Here is a 19588-nt window from a genome sequence, read left to right on the forward strand (position 1 = left end):
GAGCAAAGCCCTGTGCGGCTCACTGGTACTTACTCTGAATTACAGGTGCAAATAGCATTTAACTGTACGAAAGGATGCTTCTCTCTCCCTTGCTCCCCCTCGTTCCTATGTGACCTAGTTGCATGCTTACTCGGGAGCAGGTCCCAGGGCCACGGAGGATTTGAGCCCCGCAGTAGTGGGGATTACTTCACTGGATTGCTTTCTGTTCCAGACATGGTTTTTGTTGGGGAGAGTAGCCAAAGTTGTTTTTTAAGAAATCAAAGTTTCTTGGGAAGATGTGGGTAAAAATACCGGGGCAGGCTGCTTCTAGGAGGGGGCAGTGCCTCAAATAATTGAGTACTTTCAATGCTTTTCAATAATATTTGTGGACCTGGGGGGGGCAGCTGCCCCCTGCCCCCCCTTGGCTATGCCTATGGGGACACACAAGAAAACAATTGCAATCTTCATTCCCATTTCTGTCCCACTGTGCTATGATCCCTCTCCTCAAACAACACTGGAAGCGGATTTCTATCAACTCAGAGGATTGGTCCTCTTACTTGCTCTGCCCCTCCAAGATGATAGGCAAGGGTCTTGCGCAGGGCTGCTGTCTGAGATCCTCTTCACTGGAGATGCTGGATCTTGTGAACATAAAGACTGTGTGCAGTCATGGAGACAGAGGCCCACTCCAAATATATGTTGAACACAATCTGAGTCAAAGGCACCAGGCCAGACGAGAACACAAGAAGTGCCATTTAGTGAGTCAGACCATTAATCCGAACTATGTAGTCCAGTATTGTCTCTGCTGAGAGGCAACAGTTGTGGTTTATTATATTTATATATTTATTTAAAGCATTCTTAGCCAAACGTCAGGCAAAAATGGTTCCTGGGGTGGCTTAACAGAGACAGGTCCTGCCGTCAAGCTTACAGTCCAAAAGACACAACACAAAAGGAAAAAGAAATGAGAGAGAGAAGCGGGGGCAAATCCAGACTCGGGTTCTTAATTGCAAAGGTCTTATAATGACTAGCTGGAATGGAAAGCATTTAAGGTGAGCAGAGACCAAATGTTGCTGGACTCGCAGCAGAGTCATGGCGTGCCCAGATTCTCTCTCTTCCTCTGCTGCAGATGTACAAATATACCCAGAAAGCTCTGCGACCTCAGGGCCCAGGAGAGACATTTAGCAACTGGCTTTTAAAAAGTAGATTGCAGTAGGCTCCTGGTCCTGGGACCCTGACATGAGAGGGGGTGGAGGGGATTAAACCATTGTACCCCATTGTCTCAAAGCAGATTGTGGCACCCTACACCTTCAACTTGCATGCCCGTTTGTGTGTGTGAAGCTCCCATTAGCTCCTTTAACTGGAGATGCAAGGACCCGGGACCTTCTTGCTTGCAGTGCCAGTTGTAGGGTTTGAGGGGCCTTGCAGCAAGGCACCCTCAAGCAAATCTCCTTAACCTGGAAGAGGAGGGGTGTGCAAACTGCTCCCTGGAAAGACTGCCCGATCTTGCAACCCTCTACAGCTGACCCCACAAACTTCCTCTTCTCTTCCTCACCCAAGAGCAAAAAGGACCTTGAAGTAGATGCCACATAGCAGGAAGTCCATGCCCCCCCCTCCGGGAAGCCAGGGACATTAGCCATCCTGCTTCTCTCTTCAAAAGAAGAAGGGTCTCGGGCAGAAATCTGATCCTTTCCAACTGGGCATGTCCAGGGTCGTCTTCTAGTTCTTGATACTTTCTCCTTGCTCTGCTCTTGTGCAACTCCAGCTGATTTCATTTGATATCTGATCTCCCTGGCGGATTGTGCCCTGTGGGTCAGATTTATCTGTCCCTCATTCTTCTGCTTTTAATTTTTTTTATTACATATCAACAGCACAAACATAAAACAAAACCAGTACAACCACCGGAGTGTAATAGCAAAAGGTGCCCAGAAGCAGGAGGAGAGCGCAAACTCTCCCTGCATATCGCCTCCGACCCCAGAGGTAGAGCAGGACCGTCACGCTGTCAACTGTTCAGAACACATCTGGCCAGCTGCTGGATGGGAAACAGCCAGCTCTGCCCCCAGCACTGCCTCTGTGTTAGTGTGCCCTCATCTGCATTCCCTGTCAGAGGTTCAGAGGGGGCGCAGCTTGCCAAGAGGTATCCATAGCAATGCAGATTAACACTTTGAAATGAGGTCTCCTCCAAAGGCAAAATGGGAACTGCAGTTCACCCAGGACAGGTGATAGGACAAGCGGCACAGACCCAGGCCAAAAAAACCCAAATCCTACTGGAGCACCATTTAAAATCAGTGCAGAAATAAGACTGTCAACTGACCAGATTAAAAACTCAGCCTGGCTTCCTCCTCTGCCTTTAATAGCAGCTGCTAATTTAAGTAGACAAATCTGCTAACTGCAAGGAGATGAATATCACCCACTGGTCCACCTGCCAGGAAAAAAGATTAGCTTATCAAGCACAAGCAAGGCCTTTTCAGTGGTGGCCCCACATTTATGGAGCTTCCTCAGGAAATACAACCAGCTCTCTCATTGCTGTCATTTATATGGAACTAAAAACAAAATTGGGGAGCAGTTTAAATTTTTTTAGCGGCCCTGGTTTCCAGTCCCTGTCTGGGGTGGCTGGCAAAAACAGTATAAAAACACACACCATTTTGTTTCTTTTCATTGTTACTGCTTTGTTTTTGTTATTTTAGGCACAGGAGCAGTGATAAGTGTAAAAGCTGCCAACCCCATTGGATTGTGGCCTTGGAAATTAAGTTTTGGACTGGGTCCAAAGCCTGTTTGAAGTCCCAATTGTGATATTGGTTTCATAATTTTTGACCTGGCTATATCACAAATCATGATTTGTGTGTATGCTATGTGAGGAGAACCATGAAGCCAATCAGTGCCTTTCCATAGCTCCATCCTTAAATCAGACATCGCGATATTTCAGTATATCGCAGTGTTTAGCTGGTGATATATCATGATGTTGGAAACCAGGTATTGCCCAGCCCGAATTAAGTCCCACTGATTTCTATGCAACCCCCTTTCAGGAATGTTTCTGCAGGATCACAACCTTGTTATCCTATGACTCTGAGAGCAAACCCGCTTAGAGGCTTTGAAAGAAAAGTCACCAACATTTTCCACCACACTTTGATTTGGTAGTATTTATTACATAATAATAATAATCTTTTTAAAAGCTTGTCTCCCTCATGGGAGCTAGGATCTTAGGTTTAGTGTTTGTATTTTAAAATCAGAAAAAAGACAATAAATTACATCATGTCACCCACAAAGGGGCAAATGTTGAAAAACCATTGTGCTTTCCTTAGGAATAATAATAATAATAACAATATTTTTTAAAAAGGGAAATAAAAACCGCAACAATCCCCACACACAAAACAAAATTTTAAAACTCAGACAAAAAGCTACATTCAAATGAGACACATATACAGTCTAATTAAAGCTGCTTAGAAGCACAGACATCCGTTGAAAATAGCCCTGGAGGCAGGAAAAGGGATCCTGCAGTTTTAAAAAACCAGTCACAAAGGAAATGAAGGAACTATTCCCCTCGCCCCAGTTACAGTTCCAGAATCAAGTATTGCTAACCTAACCCAACATTTCAAAGTCAATTGTGCTTAGGAAAATGCAGGAAGAGAATGAAGAAATACTGGCCTGGCCATGCAGGAGAATAATGGGTAAAATCATGAGATGGGTGGTCATAGTTTTTCTTATTAAAAATAAACAAATCCCTGCAATCAGAGAACTAGCTCGGCAGGGAAGAAAGATGTAACCCAGCCCTCTCCCTGCTTTTCCACCTGATGTGCTAGTGTTCTGCTTCTTGGAACTTTTTGACTTCGCCACTCCAACACTCTAACTTTCCTTCTGCTGAACCTCCAACGCTGCCGTTAGAATACTAGACAGGTTGTCATCCCACAGGAGGCCTGAAAGCTAAACCAGAGCATAGCCCCCTTGTGGGTTTTACCCCACCCCACGGCCTGACTGAGCCAGGAGCCACCTGGAGATCTGCAGTACTCTCAGGGTTGCCAACAGAGAGTTGGGAGGGGAACCAGCCAGGCTTACAGTTGTGCCTGCACAGCAGCTTGACTGGAGCTAAACATGACTTCCCACTGCTGTCCTCAGACTGAGCTGCTGTTGAAGGCATATCAACAGATGGCATTCAAAATGTTGGTAACCCTTCATTTTATGCTATGCCCAACTGGGGCTATGAGTCCATGACTTTGCCCAGAGCCATGAACTTACTAAGGAAATGCTAACACTGCTTGGCTCTAAACCTGGGTGTCCTTGCAAGCCCATCACCTTCCCAAACCTATTTTGGCCCTGTAAAAGAGGTTTGAGGGCCAAGAAAGTCTCCCAGCCACTTGGAATTTGGCAAAGTTCCTATATGCCAGCCTTTGCCAGCTTAGTGCCCTCCAGAAGTTTTGGACACAACTCCCATCAGCCTTGTGATCTACATGCCTTCTGCTAGGCGAAACAACTGAGGACAGCAAATTTGAAATCATGTAGTTTTTTTAAATTATATTTTTAGTGGAGGGGGCACCATTTGTATTTTCTGCTTCAGGTACAAAAACCTCTTGGGCGTCTTTACCCACCAACATGTTTCCTATGAGAAACTGCAACGTTTGAAGTGCAATGCTGTGCTATAAAAGTACAATCCTGCTACACCATTTAATAGAACATCAACACATCTGGGTACAATCATACAGTCTGTGCGATGGTCCCTTCCTCCCCAAGCCAAACCCGGTGACCAAATTTCAGATCACTTTTTGCACTCCTGTACCCACTTACTTGGGAGTAAACCCACCTGAACACAGTGGGACTTGCTTCCAAGTGAACAGGCCCAGGACCAACTCCAACTCCATTTTGGTTTATGGGAAATTGCAGCGAACAAATATTGCCTTTCATCCAAACACTCTTACTTAGAGAGGTTCACGTTCTGCCTACATCAATTTTCACATGCTTTTTGTGCAGATATATAATTGTACTTTACACTATGACTCATGAAACACAAGTCCTCAAGTGAAAGACACTCTGACAGAAGCAGGCACCTGTGCCTCCGCCAGGGTCACCGAATAAGCCATGAGTCTGGGCTGAGAGATGCAAGGAGAACACTCTCTGGGGAACAGGCAACACTGACTCTCTACAGCGAGAGTGACTGAATCATCTAAGCTCCACCTGACTGCAACTCTTCCCCAATCCCAGCAGACGGTGGCTGGAAAGGGCCAAGTGATCCCTGGCCTAGGCCTGGAGAAGGGCACCTTCTTATGCCTTTGGGTGATGTGATACAGCTGCAATGTCTTCCATCCTGCCTTGGTTCCTTATCTCCCACCCTGGATTTGGTGTCTTCTCCTGGATTAGACCCCTCATCCTTTTAGAAAGAGGAATGGGGAACCCTGTGGCCCTCCAAATACTGTGAGATTTCACTTCCCAACAGCCCCAACCAGCTCCCGCGATAGTCAGGGATGATGGGAGTTGTAGTCCAGCAGCATCCTGAGGGTCACAGGCTCCTCAGCTCTGCAACAGAACAACCTGCCCGGGTGAAGAGAAGGTAAAAGGGGGATCACAGACAGCAGCATCAAAACCCTGCATTTCTTGCAAAGCTAAATATGCCTCTCCAGCCCTCTCCCCTTCTGGTCCTCCTGCCACTGGACACTGGACAGCCCAAAGAGTTTCTGACAGGTTTCAGTGGAGATCAAAGGAAGCGATTCTGGAGAGTCAATCAGAATGTGAAGACAGACCTTTTAAGAGCATGAGGGCAGAGTCCTCAGCAGGCAGATGCAAACACAGATTATTTCTGCCCTTGGACAAGTTTCCCCAAAACAAAAAAGCCACAAACCCAGGACTCCTCACAGGTTACTGGAGAGATTCAGCTGAACCTTGGAAAAGACCACTCATGGTGGGCACCCACTGGCCAGTACCTGTAATGTTACTATTAGCAGTAACTGTAGTATTTATATAATGCCATTGGTGTGCATTGGTGCTTTACAAAAGGGCAGGTCCCTGCCCTGAGGGGCTTACAATTTTTCATTTGACACTAAGCAGACAAAGGGAAGGAAAATGGGAGATGGGGTGCACACAGGTAAAATGTGTGCAGCATTTCAATCGCCGGTGCTTAAGCTTTGTTACCGGGCAGCCTTTTCCCCAACCAGGTGCCCTCTAGAAGATGAACAAGACTACAACTCCCATCAGCATGTATGACTGTGTGATGGTGGGGATGAATGGATCATGGCTGTGTGGTCTGCGGTTAGTGTCCAAAGGCTTCACGGAGAAGGCAGGTTTTGAAGGAAGTAAGAGAGGTGGCATTAGGCAGGTGGCCCTGGGGACAGTGCCAGGCAAGGGGGCATGAAGGGGCAGCAAGGACAAAAGGCAAGGGGGGCAGGAGACCTTTGGGGGGCTGAGGGTTGGAGGGCAAAGATCAGAGGAGGATGTTCAGAGCAGAGGTCCTGAACATGTCACCCTTCAAATCTCCAGAGCAGTTTTAACAAAAGTGTTTGAAGGTGGTCCTGAGCTCCATTCAGTAAGGTGGAGAGTGGACAACTATAATGAGAGACGTCTGCACACCACCCAAATCCCCTCGGGGCAAACTGACCCAGCAGCAACGGCTGGGCTGGATTCATTCTGTAGTGAGACATAATGAAAAGACTCTTGACCACTGCAAATTAATCCTCAACGTGGCTGTGTCCTGATTCCACCCAGTGGAAAGTACTAATCTATCCAAAGTAACTACAGAAGAATGGAGGGGACACCTCCAAGCGGTGTCATTTCCCCCACAGTAAGTGACTGCATCAATTTGCTGCTTTCACATGTGCCACGATCAATTTAGATAGAAATCAGGCTTTACAGGAACAAAGCAAAACACAATTTATTATTGCAGTTATGACTGAAAACTCCTGCATCTGGAAACCCTTCAGGGCTGCTCCTGTGCTGCAACTGCTATTGTCACTTCCAACTCTGTTAAGTCCCAAAAGGCACCACATACAGGATCTGGGAACTGTCACTGGCTCTGTCAGATTTCCGCATGAGACCTTGAAACTAGAAGCCTAGCAGAGCTGATCATTCTTGGCCTGATCTACACGGGAGAAGAAATCAGCAGAAGGGACTGCACCATTTGAGTCTGTATCTGGAGGTTACCATTTCTGAATGTTCCCCAACCCCCCATGTAAAAACAAACAAGAGCAACAACTAAGAGAACATAAACTCCCTGCAAGTAGAGAAGAGTACAACAAATTCTAGCCCTGCCTTCTCCCTGCTACACTCATTTTTTGATTTCCAGGGAGCTTTTCGTACAGCACACCAGGAAAGCATTCGTGAAGCGGCACAATTCATCTAATTATCCTTGGGGCACACTTTCTTCAGTGGGATCAGAGCCTGAATGAGGAAGCAACAGTTCCCCTCCCTCCAAGCAGAAACACTCTCCCCACTGCCCCAGGAGGCAGGCAGGGGCAGAGTGCAGGTTCCACCAACCTTTAAACCCTGCTTAGTTCCTAGATGTTTGTCAGACACTCATCTCCTGCCCAGTGCCCAATGGGCTGGATAAAAAAAATAAAAATATAACAGAATAACAGAACAGACGCCCAGACAACACGCAAGATACAGAACTTCCTGAGACAGAAAAAGGGTTCTTGTCCTCCCAGCAGGGGCTGCTGTTGCCTTCGTAGGACCCCAGCAGCTGCCCTGCTCTCCTTCTGGCCAGTTCTGTGTGGTCTCTCTACCTGCCAGCCTCTGGACTGGAGGCAGGGAGTGCCACTCTCCACAAGGTGGTCTCAGCTGGAGAAGAGCCAGGTGTGCTCCAGAATAGGATTCCTCTCTTCTGAACGCGCCTGGCCGTGGTGCCACTTCGTCTCTTTCTGTTTGTTTAAATAAAAAGCTGGTGTAGAAAAGCAAGCAGGGAGCAAACTCCCTTTGGAAATCTTCAGGGCAGCCAGCCCCTCCCCAACCCCCGCCTGAAATGAAAACAGGAGCATCCAGATCGCAGCACACAGTTTGGGCTTTGGCCCTCCCTGACCAAGTTCCCTTTGGTATCCAGAACCCGCATCCTTTTCGTCAGCAGCTGGGCAGCTGTTTCCACGGTCAGGCTGCCGGCCATTGACGGATCAAACTGTCCTGCAAAGGAAGAGTGTGTGCACGTGCGGATGTGGGGAGAGCTTAGAGAGAGAAAATTATCTGGATATTCTCCCTCCCTGGCTGCAGCCACTACCTGAGGTTTGTAGGTACACAATCAAAATCCTCTTGTGGGCACTGGTGTGTTCCCCCCCACCGCCCCCCAGTTCTCGTCTTTGGAAGGGAAGGACTGAGGCAAAACCAACCAGACCGGGTCGCCCAAAGGCCAGGGTCAGACGACGTTGTCTGGGGGGCTGTGGTTTGCTTTGTGGTGTTGGCAGTTCCTCTCGTTCAAAAGGCTGGTTGTTTCGTCCGTCACTGAGGTCTCCACCTTTTCTGACAAGGAGGTGTCCAATTTGGGGGTGCCGCCCTCAGGAGACTGGGGGCAGCTCTCGAGGCGGGAGGCCATGAGACCATTTTGATACTGGAGGCGTGTGATCTGCCGGGTGGAGAAGGAGACAGAAGCTGAACCCTCAACACATAGCTCAGTGTGCACCATTCTTCCCCCCCCCAAAAGCAAACTTTTGCACGATAAAAGCAAAATTCCATAATGCATATAGGTTATGTAAATTTATTATTATTATTATTAAAAGTGCATCTTCTTTAATACACACATGTATAAACACTTACCTGTTTTGCTTCACAAATTCTGTTTCTGGTAATCATGAGGAAATCCAGGTGACACCCTGCCCTTTGACTGACAGAAAAGGTACTTGGATCTCTTCCTCTTGACTTTTGAATTTTCCCAAGGCATCGCCAGCACATGAACAACCATAAGGACTAGAAATGTACTTTATAAAAATTGCTGAAACACTCAGGTTGCAGAATTTTTGCACTAGGGACTGAAGTCTGCACTTGCACAGAACACCAACAGCCCTGGCTAAAGATCCCCAAGGGAACATCTACCTCAGACCTGATGGGATGCTCATCCACACAAAATTACTTCCTTCACACAGGAAAAGTTAGCATGTAAGGGAGAAGGCTGAAATCTTTCTCCCTGACAAACTAGCTTCCTCTGTGAAGAGATTATTTGCTTTTTGGTATGGAGGACAGCTGTGTGCTATCCTGCAAGCCACTACCTGCAGTATGAAGCAGGAGAAGTCTGGCCCTTTCTCAGCTCAAGGGCCACATTCCTTTCTAGGCTGCTTGTCAGTGGTGGGCCAGGATCCAAAGTGGGCAGGGCAACACATGTTCATTTACTCACCCCCCCTACAGCTGAGTGCCTCTTGAGACTCAGGCCCAAGACCCACCTTAATATACTGCAGGTCCGTAAGGGCGCGGACGCTGAAGTCGGAGATGTACTGGGAGCTGGCGCTGGCGTTGAGCTGGTTGTTGCTGCCGCTGAAGTTGGAGGAGATGGAGTCGGAGCGCTCGTGGTAGCAGAGGGAGGCCGACCGATTCAGATTGCTCAAATGAGATGGAGAACGCACCTCTGAAACTAGACACAGAGAAGAGTGAGCCAGGGACCAAGCCGTGCCCTTCCTCCCCCCTTCGAACTGTCTTGCCACCCGCGCAAAAAGTGATGCCATCCAAGAGGGGTGTAAGCCAATGGAAAGGGCTATCCATGCACTCTCTGGCTGCATAAACAATTTGCTTTTTGTTCAAATTGGATCAACTGGTTTGTTGCTTTAAACGCCAGCTTTTAAAACTGCACTTAAAAAAGGTAACAACCAAGAAAGAAAGAAAAAGCAAAGAGGAGCAGGGGATGTGGGTTAAGGCAGCTTTTGCCTCCCCAGGCCCCTCCAGAAGTTTTGGACAGCATTCCCAGCAGCCCCAGCAAACACATCTGGGGCTGTTTGGGCTAAAAATTGGACTGGGCTTTGCAGCGCAACACAATTTTTGTAAAGAAAATAATCTGCAGCCCAGTGCATTTGCATTTCCAATTCATGTACCCCAAATACCATCTTTTGCCAATCTGGTGCCCCCCAGAAAGCAGGGCTGAGTTAATGCAACCTGCCAGGCAATGGGTTAATGTGCACCTCTCACACCATGCACAAGTGTTGTTTACCTGACACCCTGGGAAACAAAGATGCTCGGGGCATAAGAGGCTGGTGCTGGGGCACGACAGGCAAAGCTAGAACCCGACATGGACACAGAGAAGGACAGGAGCAAGGAGAGAGAGATGCAAAAGGAGAAGTCAAAGAAACCTTTGCTTATGGAGAAAGACCACACAGCCCCTTTGCGGGTCTGTTGTTAGCCCATTCTGGTGCCCCTGGCGGAAAGCCCAAATGGCATGGCCTCCCCCAGAAGTCCACGCCTGCTTGTGCTTGCCACAGGGCATCCTCCCCTGGAAGCCTCTCCCTGGAAATGGACTGTTGTTGCGCTGTTATGAAGCTCCGGTTGCTTCCAGTCAACCTTGTGCAGGGGAATGTCCTGGCAGCCAAGGACAGGATCAGTGCCCCCCTGCACTGCCACTCACAGCAACATCCCAAGCCCATGGCCAGCGGTGCCCACCTCACCTGGCCTGGCCTCAGATAGAGGCCTGATTGAGAGGCAGGGAAGGGAAGAGCTCCCAGGGCGAGAGACGGGGAGAAGAAAGGGAAGCTCCCCAGGAGGAGCTGGGAGGGCCCCCCCTTTCTGTGTGAGGAAAGGGCCACGATCCACCTTTCAGAGAGGACTCAGCATTTTCTGTGATCTTTCTTTCTCTGTTCTGCTTTTTGTTTACTTTCATTTATCTTATTGTATCATGAGAAAGCTTTCATAATATCTTATGAATAAAATCAGATAGAGGTTTATATCAAGGGAAGAGTACAAGGGAAGTTGTGAAATGTGTTGAACCACAAGTAGTTGTTTGGATGAAAAAAACAATAATGTGAAACACTGGCTCACGGGTGGGGAATCTCAGGCTCAGTGGCTGACCACTGCCTTCCCGGCCTCTCTGTCTGGCACTCTGGGGCCTTACCCCACAGGCCTTACCCCTGGGGCCTTACCCCACAGGCCTTACCCCTCACAGGTCCTGCTTCATGCCACCCCCCCAAGTGTCCTGGCATGGCTAGGTCTCCTTGAACTCCATCCTCCTTCCTAACAAGCAAGAGGGGAATGTGTATGTGTGGAAACGAGCTTGCTCGATAAAAGTGACTTCAGGCTTTGGACCTGCCACCCTGGCATGTGGCCCCCGGAAGATTCCCCAGAAGGGAAAGTGGCCCTTGTGCTGAGATAGGTCCCCCAGCCCTGCTATAGATGGACAGGAGCCACCTGGCATGATGTGGCGCAGGACCATGTGCACCAGGTCGGCCACGAGGGGGCAGAAGTCTAACATCAAATACGGCAGTAACCCAAGAAGCGGCAGAGTCTGCTTTCTTCAAGCATCAGGGCAGGGATGGGCAGTCGGTGGCCTGTGAGCCCCAGCCAGCCCCAGGAGACATGCACTCTTCCCTCAACCTTCACCTCCAGTCTTCCTGGCTGGCTAACCTTCCTCCTCTTTGCCAATGCCCCGTTCTGCCCCCTCTGACCCAGCTGCGGCCCTTCTCCTCTGAGGAAACCGAAGAAGTGAGCACACAGAAGCAGAGCCACAGATGTAGAATCAGATGGTGCCACCTAGGGTGGGGGGTGGGGGGAGAGTCCGGTGCTAAATTACTGGAGAGTTTGTTCCCACACTTGCACACTTAGGCTGATGGGAACTTTCCTGCAAGTCACTCCTCCCCAAACAAACAAACAAACAAACAAATCTTAATACAGCACACAAGATTGTATATATCTGTCCCTGTTTGTTGTCCTTTGATCTTGTCTCCACTGAGAACTGTTCTGAGCCTGACCTCTCTGGGGGGGAATTTCCTTGGTCTGACCACCACCTTATCTCCTTCCGCACTGCACACATTCTGCCTTTCCCGTCCTGGGGAGGGGATGGGGCTCAGTGGCAGAGCATCTGCCTTGCCCTGGCATCGCCAGGTAGGGCGGGGAGACACTCGCTCTCTGAAATCCTGGAAAGCTGCTGCCAGTCAGTGTAGGCAATGCTGAGGAAGACAGACCAATGCTCTGACTCAGCGTAAGACAGCTTTCTATGTGGCTGTTTACCTTCCACGGTAGTGGGTGTAACACGACTGCTATGTGGAAGGAAAGGGAAGATCCAATTCACCTGAGTGGTGATTTGAAAGAGGGGGGGGCTGCCATTCCTAAGACGACCCCCTCTGCTCCATCAATGGCTTATTTAGCACTAAGCACCCATTCATTCATGCAGGATGGCAGCAAATGGAGTGTGGAGCTCAAGAGCTTGCAGCTGAGCAGGGCAATTTCTGGAATATACTTCTGGTCCTTCTTCCATCCCCTAGAGGACAGAGTTAGGGGCAGATGGGGCTTGTCAACCTGGGAAGGGAACCCATCTAGGAGAAGGAAAACTCTGATCCTGAACCTCCGCTGCCTTGAAGAACATCACTGGCAGAAGAAAAGGCTAAGGAGTGAACCCTACACAAATCCAGAGTGAAGCCCCTAAGCTGCTTGGATGGCGTCTTGGAAGCCTCTTTCCAGCACCTCCTGCAGCCAAGCTGGTGCCAAAGGTCTTGCTCTGCTTTCCTTTGGACCACATCAGAGAGGCCAAGAAAGGGGTCTTGTTGTCTGAGCAGCCCAGGTCATTTCGGGGCTGCTAACACAGGGTTCTGACTTCACGCCCTGAGGTGCACTCCGCTGTCTCTCAAGACAAAGGGATGCCAGCAGAGGACAAAGTGGCCCTCAAGGAGCGAGAGGCTCCTGATTTAGGACATGAAGACTGTATGCAGAAGATCCCAGGTTCAATCCCTTTACATAGGGGAAGCCAATGTGGTGCCCTCAAGATTTGAACTCCAACTCCCAGCAGCCCCAGCCAGCAAGGCCAGTGATTAGCGACAAGAAGAACTGCAGCCCACAACATCAGGAGGAGGCTGGCCTCTTATTGCCCTAACTTCTTGCTTAAAGGGATTACGGGTCTTGGGCTGGGGAAGTCCTGCACGACACCTCAGAGAGCTGCTTCTGCTTCTGGGCTACATGGAGAAACAAGCCTAAGTTGGGAGAAAGCAACTTCAAATGCTGATGGGGTCTGTTTTGTGGTTTCTGGTTGCCACAGCTCAGGGGTTATTTCAGCCCGCTCTCCAGATGAGTGCCAGGAGCTCTTGCAATGTCCTAGTGAGGGTCAGCTCCTGAATTCATGCCTGGCTACACAGGAGTCAAAAGCTGTGCCCCAGAAACCTCTGATACTGCAAGGGGGCCCTAAGCATGGAAGGACCATAGCTTGGTAGAACTTGAGCTTTGCGTGCAAAACGTCCCAGGTTTAATCCCCCAAATCTCTGAGTAGGGCTGGGAAAGAGCCCTCTCTGAAAGAGGCAGTCTCCTCCAGGACTGGGAGGTGCAGCTACGAGGGAAAAGCAAAGCATCTTGGGATGGGCATGGCTGCCAGGATGAACTGTATTCTGGAAGCCCAGCCCTTTCTGCAAACAAGGGGTGCATGATATGTATTCTGCAGCACAACCCCTTTTGTTGGAGGGGAGGCACAAGAAAGACACCCCCTGCGAACAATCAGGCCCACCCATTTATGGAGCACATGCGCTCTGGCATGGATAGTGTGTCACATCCAAAGCCTCAAGAGGAGAGTTGAGCCCTCCTTCTCTCCCATGGAATCTGCCTTCCCTTATAAGTGAATGATGGGCATAACTTTTTGCTACCATGCCTTGAGCGAGGCCTAAGGCAGAGGTGGAAAGTGTGTGGGGCCCTCCCAAAGTTGCCAGACGACAACTCTCATCGTCCTTAACTATACTGGCTATACTGGCTGGGGCTGAAGGGAGCTGAAGTCCATCAGGGTTTGCATGCCCTGGTGGACGACCGCCCAGGGGGCTTGGTAAAAACAGTATTTCCTGGGCCCGGCTTGCCTCGTGGCTTGCCAGCTGACCATTCCCGCCCTCACGGACTGCCACTGACAGACAGAGGGAAGGGGTTCCACAGGGAAGGGTGCCTGGCCCCATGCCCCTTTTGTGGCCGTCTCCCTTTGGCCCCCTCCGCATGCAGGTCCTTACTTGTGGTGACCAACGGGCTCAATGCCATCACTCCGTAATAGGAGAAAGGACCGGTCTCAAATTTCATATTCTCCTTGCCGGCCTCCACCTCCACTTTGCCCTGTGAGAAAGACAAAGAGTCACGTGAGATTCTCAGGAGCTTCCATGAAGCAGCCAGAGTCAGCAGCAGTTGCACTGCGGTAAAGGGATCTTTCAATGAGAAGGTGAAAAATGGCACACAAGCTTCCAAAGGGGTGGGGGAGCGGGGGAGGGGAGCACAGTCAGCCTATGAATGCCAGCCTCTACCTGCAACAAACAGGTGTGGGAGAAGTTTGGGCATTTCTTTAGGGAACATCTGTATTTGTGTGCATGTGCGGTATTGTAAGGTAAATGTGTAGGCTAAGCATAATATTTAAATTAAGGTATGTGTTAGGTTGGAAGCAGGAGGCTGTGTGTGCAGTTGGAAATGACTGGTGGTTGGATAAGAGCTTGAAAAGGGGTTTAAATGCTGGTGGGAGACAATTTGGAAGACGAGTTGGGGCAAGAGGTGGATATGGGGAGAGGATTTGAGGGCAGCAGGGCTGGTTTAATAGAGGAGGGTCAGAATTGTTATCAGCCTTCACTTTGTATGAGACAAAGGAACAAAGAGATAATTCCAAACTGAGGCCAAATGTTCATATGTTACTAAATTGCACCACATGCCTCTTGACTGGCTATGCAAGAGGTGAGAAAAGTTCAGAACAAAGTATCTGTGGTGGCAGCAGGAACAAAGGGAATTGAGAAACACCTATCAGAAACCCGGCTTGGGGCAATACATCTTTGAAGGAGCGAAAAGGTGGCAGAGGGGAGTTGAGGGGAGCCTGTGGGTTGTGCCAGAGCACCCCCTCCCATGGATGGTTAAGTCCAGTTAAAGGCGACTATGGAGTGTGGCGCTCATCTGACTCTGCAAGCCGAGCACCGCAGGGGAAGGGGGCATGGCAGGACAGCATCCACAGAGCACATGCGCTGGAAGGGCTCACAGGCTGGCCTCTGCACCTCACAGACTGTGGGCCCACCCAATATCGCTTCCCACAATCCTCCTGGCCCCCTGGGTGGGGACCCCCAATCACCCCTGACCACTGGCCATGCTGGACTGAGGGAAGTTGGGAGTCTAGCATCATTCAGAGGGCATCAGTTTAGCCATTCCTGTTCCATACCGCACAATGGAGGGGGGGTGAGCCTCATGTCAGAGGTCCAACGCTGCCCTCTACCTGGCCCTCAGGATGCTCCTCTGAGAACTCCTTGGGTGGTCGGGTGAGGAAAACTCTGACTTTTGCATGGCTGGAATGGAGCTGGCTATAGCAAAGTCTCATCTGTTGCTCCTCCCACTTTTGCCCCTGGCCCCGCCCACTACTGCCTTAAACTGGTGAGAATCTTTCCCTCCCTGCTTCCAAATGCCAAAGGGATTGGATTACCTGCAGGATGAGGATGAAGAAGTCGGCCGGCTTGTTCCTGTTGAAGAGGAAGTGCTGGGGGCACTTCTTGTTTTCTTCGTCGTACTTCAGCTCATTGATGACGTCGCGGTGCTTGAGCAGGCGGAGCAGGATCTTTTCCGAAATGAGGGAGGGGGTGAACTGCGTCACTTCTGCAAAAAGCAGGCGGGGGACATGCAAGTCAGACCCCAGAGCGAAACATCCAGGGGAATCAACCTTTTGGGGCAGGTCCAGGCATTGCAAAGAAGTGGGAGCAGTGAAGCCCAGAAAAAAGCAGATATGGGGGGGCGGGCGGGCGGGAGAGACATGTACTGAAACCAGAAATTCAGGCTCTTATCAACCTGATTTTTCTTCACCCTCAGTGGGTGAGAATTGTTGGGGAAGGGCAGTGGTCAGTGGCAGAAGACCTGCTTTGCATGCAGAAAGGCCCGTCCCCAAAGGCTTCTCCAGGGAGGTCTGGGGAAGAGCCACTGCCTGTCCCTGCGGAGATACAGAGCCAGCATTCAAAGTGCTATGATACTACTTTGAACAGTCACAGCTTCCTCCAAAGAATTCTGGGAGCTGTAGTTTGTTAAAGGTATGGAGAGTTGCAAAGAGAATCCCTCCCAGATCTACAACGGATTGGTTTGGTTTGGAATCAGCCTTCACTGGGAACTCTGGGAATTGTACCTCTGCTGTTTTCAGCTGACCGTTGATTTTGTTTTTTGCTTGTTTGTTTAAATATCAGCCTTTAAATGTTTCTATTGATAACTTTATAGCTCCATTCTTTTTGTAAATTGCTGTGAGGTCTTTTTTCTTACTATCAAGTGACATGCAAATTTTATGAAATAGATAACAATTTAATAAAAACCAGCAGCGCCCTGGGATTTCCCCCGCCATAATCTATATATTCTCTTGGTCTCAGTCTCTGCCTCTCTCAGTGGGGCTTCCCTGGCAATGTGTTTTCCTTCTCAGCTGGCTTTGCCATTTCCGCGTTCTAAGGAGCAAGGCTCCCTCTTGCAGCTCCTGCCCCCGCAAGCAAATGGTTGTATCTAAGGTGGACTCAGAGCAGACTGCCCAAAAGCAGTGGACCTTTGTTAGACATGTCATTAATTGCAGGGAGTCTACTCTGAGTAGGACCAGCACTGGATACAACCTACCTTGCCCTATCTTCAGTTGTAGCCTATCCTTGGCTGGCTGCCTCCCTAGAAACTTGGCAACCATGTTAGGACTGTGTTTTGCTGACTCTGCTGCAAGGAAGGGATGCCGAGGAAGAGGGGGGGGGATAAACAGCCAGACCCAGCAGCAACCTCCCATTCAAGCCTAAAGCCACAGCAGACAGGATAATGGAGGGCTTGTCTTTCTGAGAAGGTAAATCCCCTGTAATTTGTGAATGAGACAATGGGAATGACCTTCTCAGAAGGCTCTCATATTAGTCTTTGAAATCAGATTTGGCAGCTCTTATTATGGGCCTCAAGATAAGACAGCAAAGGGAACAGGATTCCACATCAAACGGTGGGGGTACCTGCCTGCGCAGGTGTGGATGCATTTCTTGCAAATGATGCAAAAAAAGTTTAAGCAGATTACGAATACAAAAATAGATTACAAATGATAGGGTTGGCCCTGAAAACCCACCTCTCAGGGGTCAAAGGTCATGTTAAGGAGGCGTGTCTTGTAAGGCCCATGACTTATTTGCAGCTACAGTACTTCCCTGGCTCTCTGTGCTCCACACGTAGCGGGGAGAGATTCCTAAAGCAAAATGTCTGCATTATATCAAGAGCAGCAGACGGTGCTTGATGCTTCTCCAGCAAACCAGGATTTCGAACCAAGAATGGGGAGTGATTCCCAAAGGATCTCTTACCCGTAGAGAGAAAGCGGTGAGCAGCTAGGAGCAGCTGCGGGGAGATCTTCACCTTGGACTCTGTGTCATTGTCCTTAAAGGCAGAGAAGTCCCTTTTGTTCTTCTGGTTATTCACTCGCTTTCTGGATCGGTTGTCAGCTGCAGAAGAGGGAGGGGACAGGTTGAGAGGAAGGGCGTCTCCCCAAGAACAAGTCCACTATTCAGTGTATTACTGCAAACTGTGCTTGCTCCATGCGCCCTCATGCCTACCACAAGGGCACGTAACTCAGACTCCTGGAAGTCTTCTGCTTTCATACAATTTACATATTTCTAGTCCTCAGGGCTACAGAGTAAAGCTTGGGAAAAGTTATGACACTGTCTGCCAACGGCTGTAAAATCAGATTGTACCCAAGATCAGGAGTTGGACATTCCTTTCACATTTCCAGGGGTTTCATTGTGTATCTCTTCCTTAATATTTTAATATTTAATATTATGTTGGGGGCCACCCAGTGTGACTGGGGCAACCCAGTCAGATGGGTGGCATACAAATACAATGATAATGATAATAATAATAGCTTGTCCCTGGTTTTCCAGGCAGAGTGGCATGGCACTCAATGACTCACATTAAATTCTGTATCATTCCAGTTTTAGTATACTGTATGTGCTTCCGAAGTGAGCACAACTCACATTAAATTCTATGGGACCCATAGTTAACACTATGGACACCATTGGGAGTAGACAAATCCTTCTGAAACACTGGGGCAAGTTTGGCAAATGCCCCAATTTTGTCCCTCAATGCAATCCTAAATTTCTCCCTGAGAAGTTAATGGTCGACACAGCACTCATGGGAAAAGCAAAGCACTGTGCTTGAGGACCAGGCTGCAATGTGGCCAAATGAGAAATGGTCAACATTACGGAAGAGGCCTGGAGTTTCTCTGAGCCAGCCAAGACATCATGAACTATGGAATCTGCTCTTGCAGGAGGCCACGATGGCCACCATCTCAGATGACTTTAAAAGAGGACTGCCTCCCATGGAAGTGAGTTCCATAGTTTAACCGTGCTCTGTGAGAAGAGGTGCTTTCTTTTGTCTGCCCTGAATCTTCCAGCATATTGGATGGATGAAACCTGATCATCAGGAGACCCTCAATCACGCAGCTTCAGACGTGAGCTGCAGCTTCCATCATCTCAGATCATTGGTCATGCCAGCTGTGACTGATGGGAGTTGTAGTCCAAAGCAGGTGGAGGTGCCACACTGGCTGCCCCTGCCCTATGGTGCAGAGGAAGACCCACAAAATGTCCTATCCACATATTCACATATTTATTACTATACAGCCGATCTGCCATCACACCACCCTGCCCGGCAATAGCGGAGATTTGGAAGGGACCTAACTGTACATATCTGACTCGTCCAGGATCTCTGACTTGATGATTTCCTCAATGACGTCCTCCAGTGTCACCAGGCCCAGCACCTCATAGAAAGGGTCACCTTCGCCTTCATTGTTCACCTTCTGGACAATGGCCAGGTGCGATTTACCTGTGGGAGAGAGAGAGAGATAAGCTATTACAGCACCACAGAGTCGCAAGTGTTATGCATTCTGGAAACATATCATCTGCCTGGTTGCTGCTGCAGAGTCCTGGGAAAATGAAATCCTATGACTGTGGCCAACTCACCCTAAGCTGTCCCTCTTGCTGAGAGACAGCTGGTCATAGACGGTGGGAGGGTTGGAATCTTGGAGTCAGATCCAACTAACTTCTACTAAGAACAGACCCACTCCAATTAGAGGATCTATGTTAGCCGTGTCTATGAGTTTCAATGGGTCTACTCTGATGTAGGACTGGCATTGGTCACAAACAACCCTTGGTGTCAAGATGTGGGGTCAGGGGTTGTATTCAACTATGTCTTACTCAGAGTAAACCCGCTGAAATTAAATAACTTAAGGTAGTCATGTCTGTTAACTTCAGAGGGTCTACTCTGAGTAGGACTAGCACTGGATACCACCCCAAATGTGGTGAGGAAATCAAACCAAGGACCAAGGGAAACTATAGGGATTAGTTTTAATTTAGGGAAGGGTACTGCACACTCTAAACAAAGGGCTTGAATGATTTTGGTAGGAGGCCAAGGTGACCACAGCAGGCCAGAGTGAGTTTGTGCATCAAGCAGCTCAGCAGGGCTGCGCTTGTTTGCCAGGCTAGCTTGAGCACATGAGCAGGGACAGGGCTGTGGGAAGTTTTGGAGGCAGGGATGGCAGTGAGAGGCAGAAGGTTCCCACATGAAT

At 49.3% G+C, this 19588-nt stretch overlaps 1 protein-coding gene across 3 annotated transcripts in view; it reads right to left on the bottom strand.

The window, feature by feature from the left end:
* Window positions 1-3098: 3098 nt before the first annotated feature.
* The window catches only part of CNNM4 (cyclin and CBS domain divalent metal cation transport mediator 4), a gene marked incomplete at its 5' end in the record, with an annotated part of 47395 nt that continues 30905 nt past the window's right edge, over window positions 3099-19588 (bottom strand). The window contains 7 exons of one of the 3 annotated variants that reach the window (XR_014551184.1): window positions 3099-5139; window positions 5357-8503; window positions 9315-9502; window positions 14043-14142; window positions 15476-15645; window positions 17334-17471; window positions 18703-18846. Coding sequence is in view for 2 of the 3 variants with exons in the window: in XM_083625772.1 (XP_083481898.1) it covers window positions 8297-8503; window positions 9315-9502; window positions 10073-10138; window positions 14043-14142; window positions 15476-15645; window positions 17334-17471; window positions 18703-18846 (1013 nt within the window). Of the gene's footprint in view, window positions 8504-9314; window positions 9503-10072; window positions 10139-14042; window positions 14143-15475; window positions 15646-17333; window positions 17472-18702; window positions 18847-19588 lie in introns of all 3 variants that reach the window. The other 2 variants (XM_083625772.1, XM_083625771.1) reach the window with 2 other exon arrangements.

Source organism: Podarcis filfolensis (genome assembly GCF_964270895.1).
Source record: "Podarcis filfolensis genome assembly, chromosome: 8".
NCBI lineage: Eukaryota > Metazoa > Chordata > Lepidosauria > Squamata > Lacertidae > Podarcis > Podarcis filfolensis.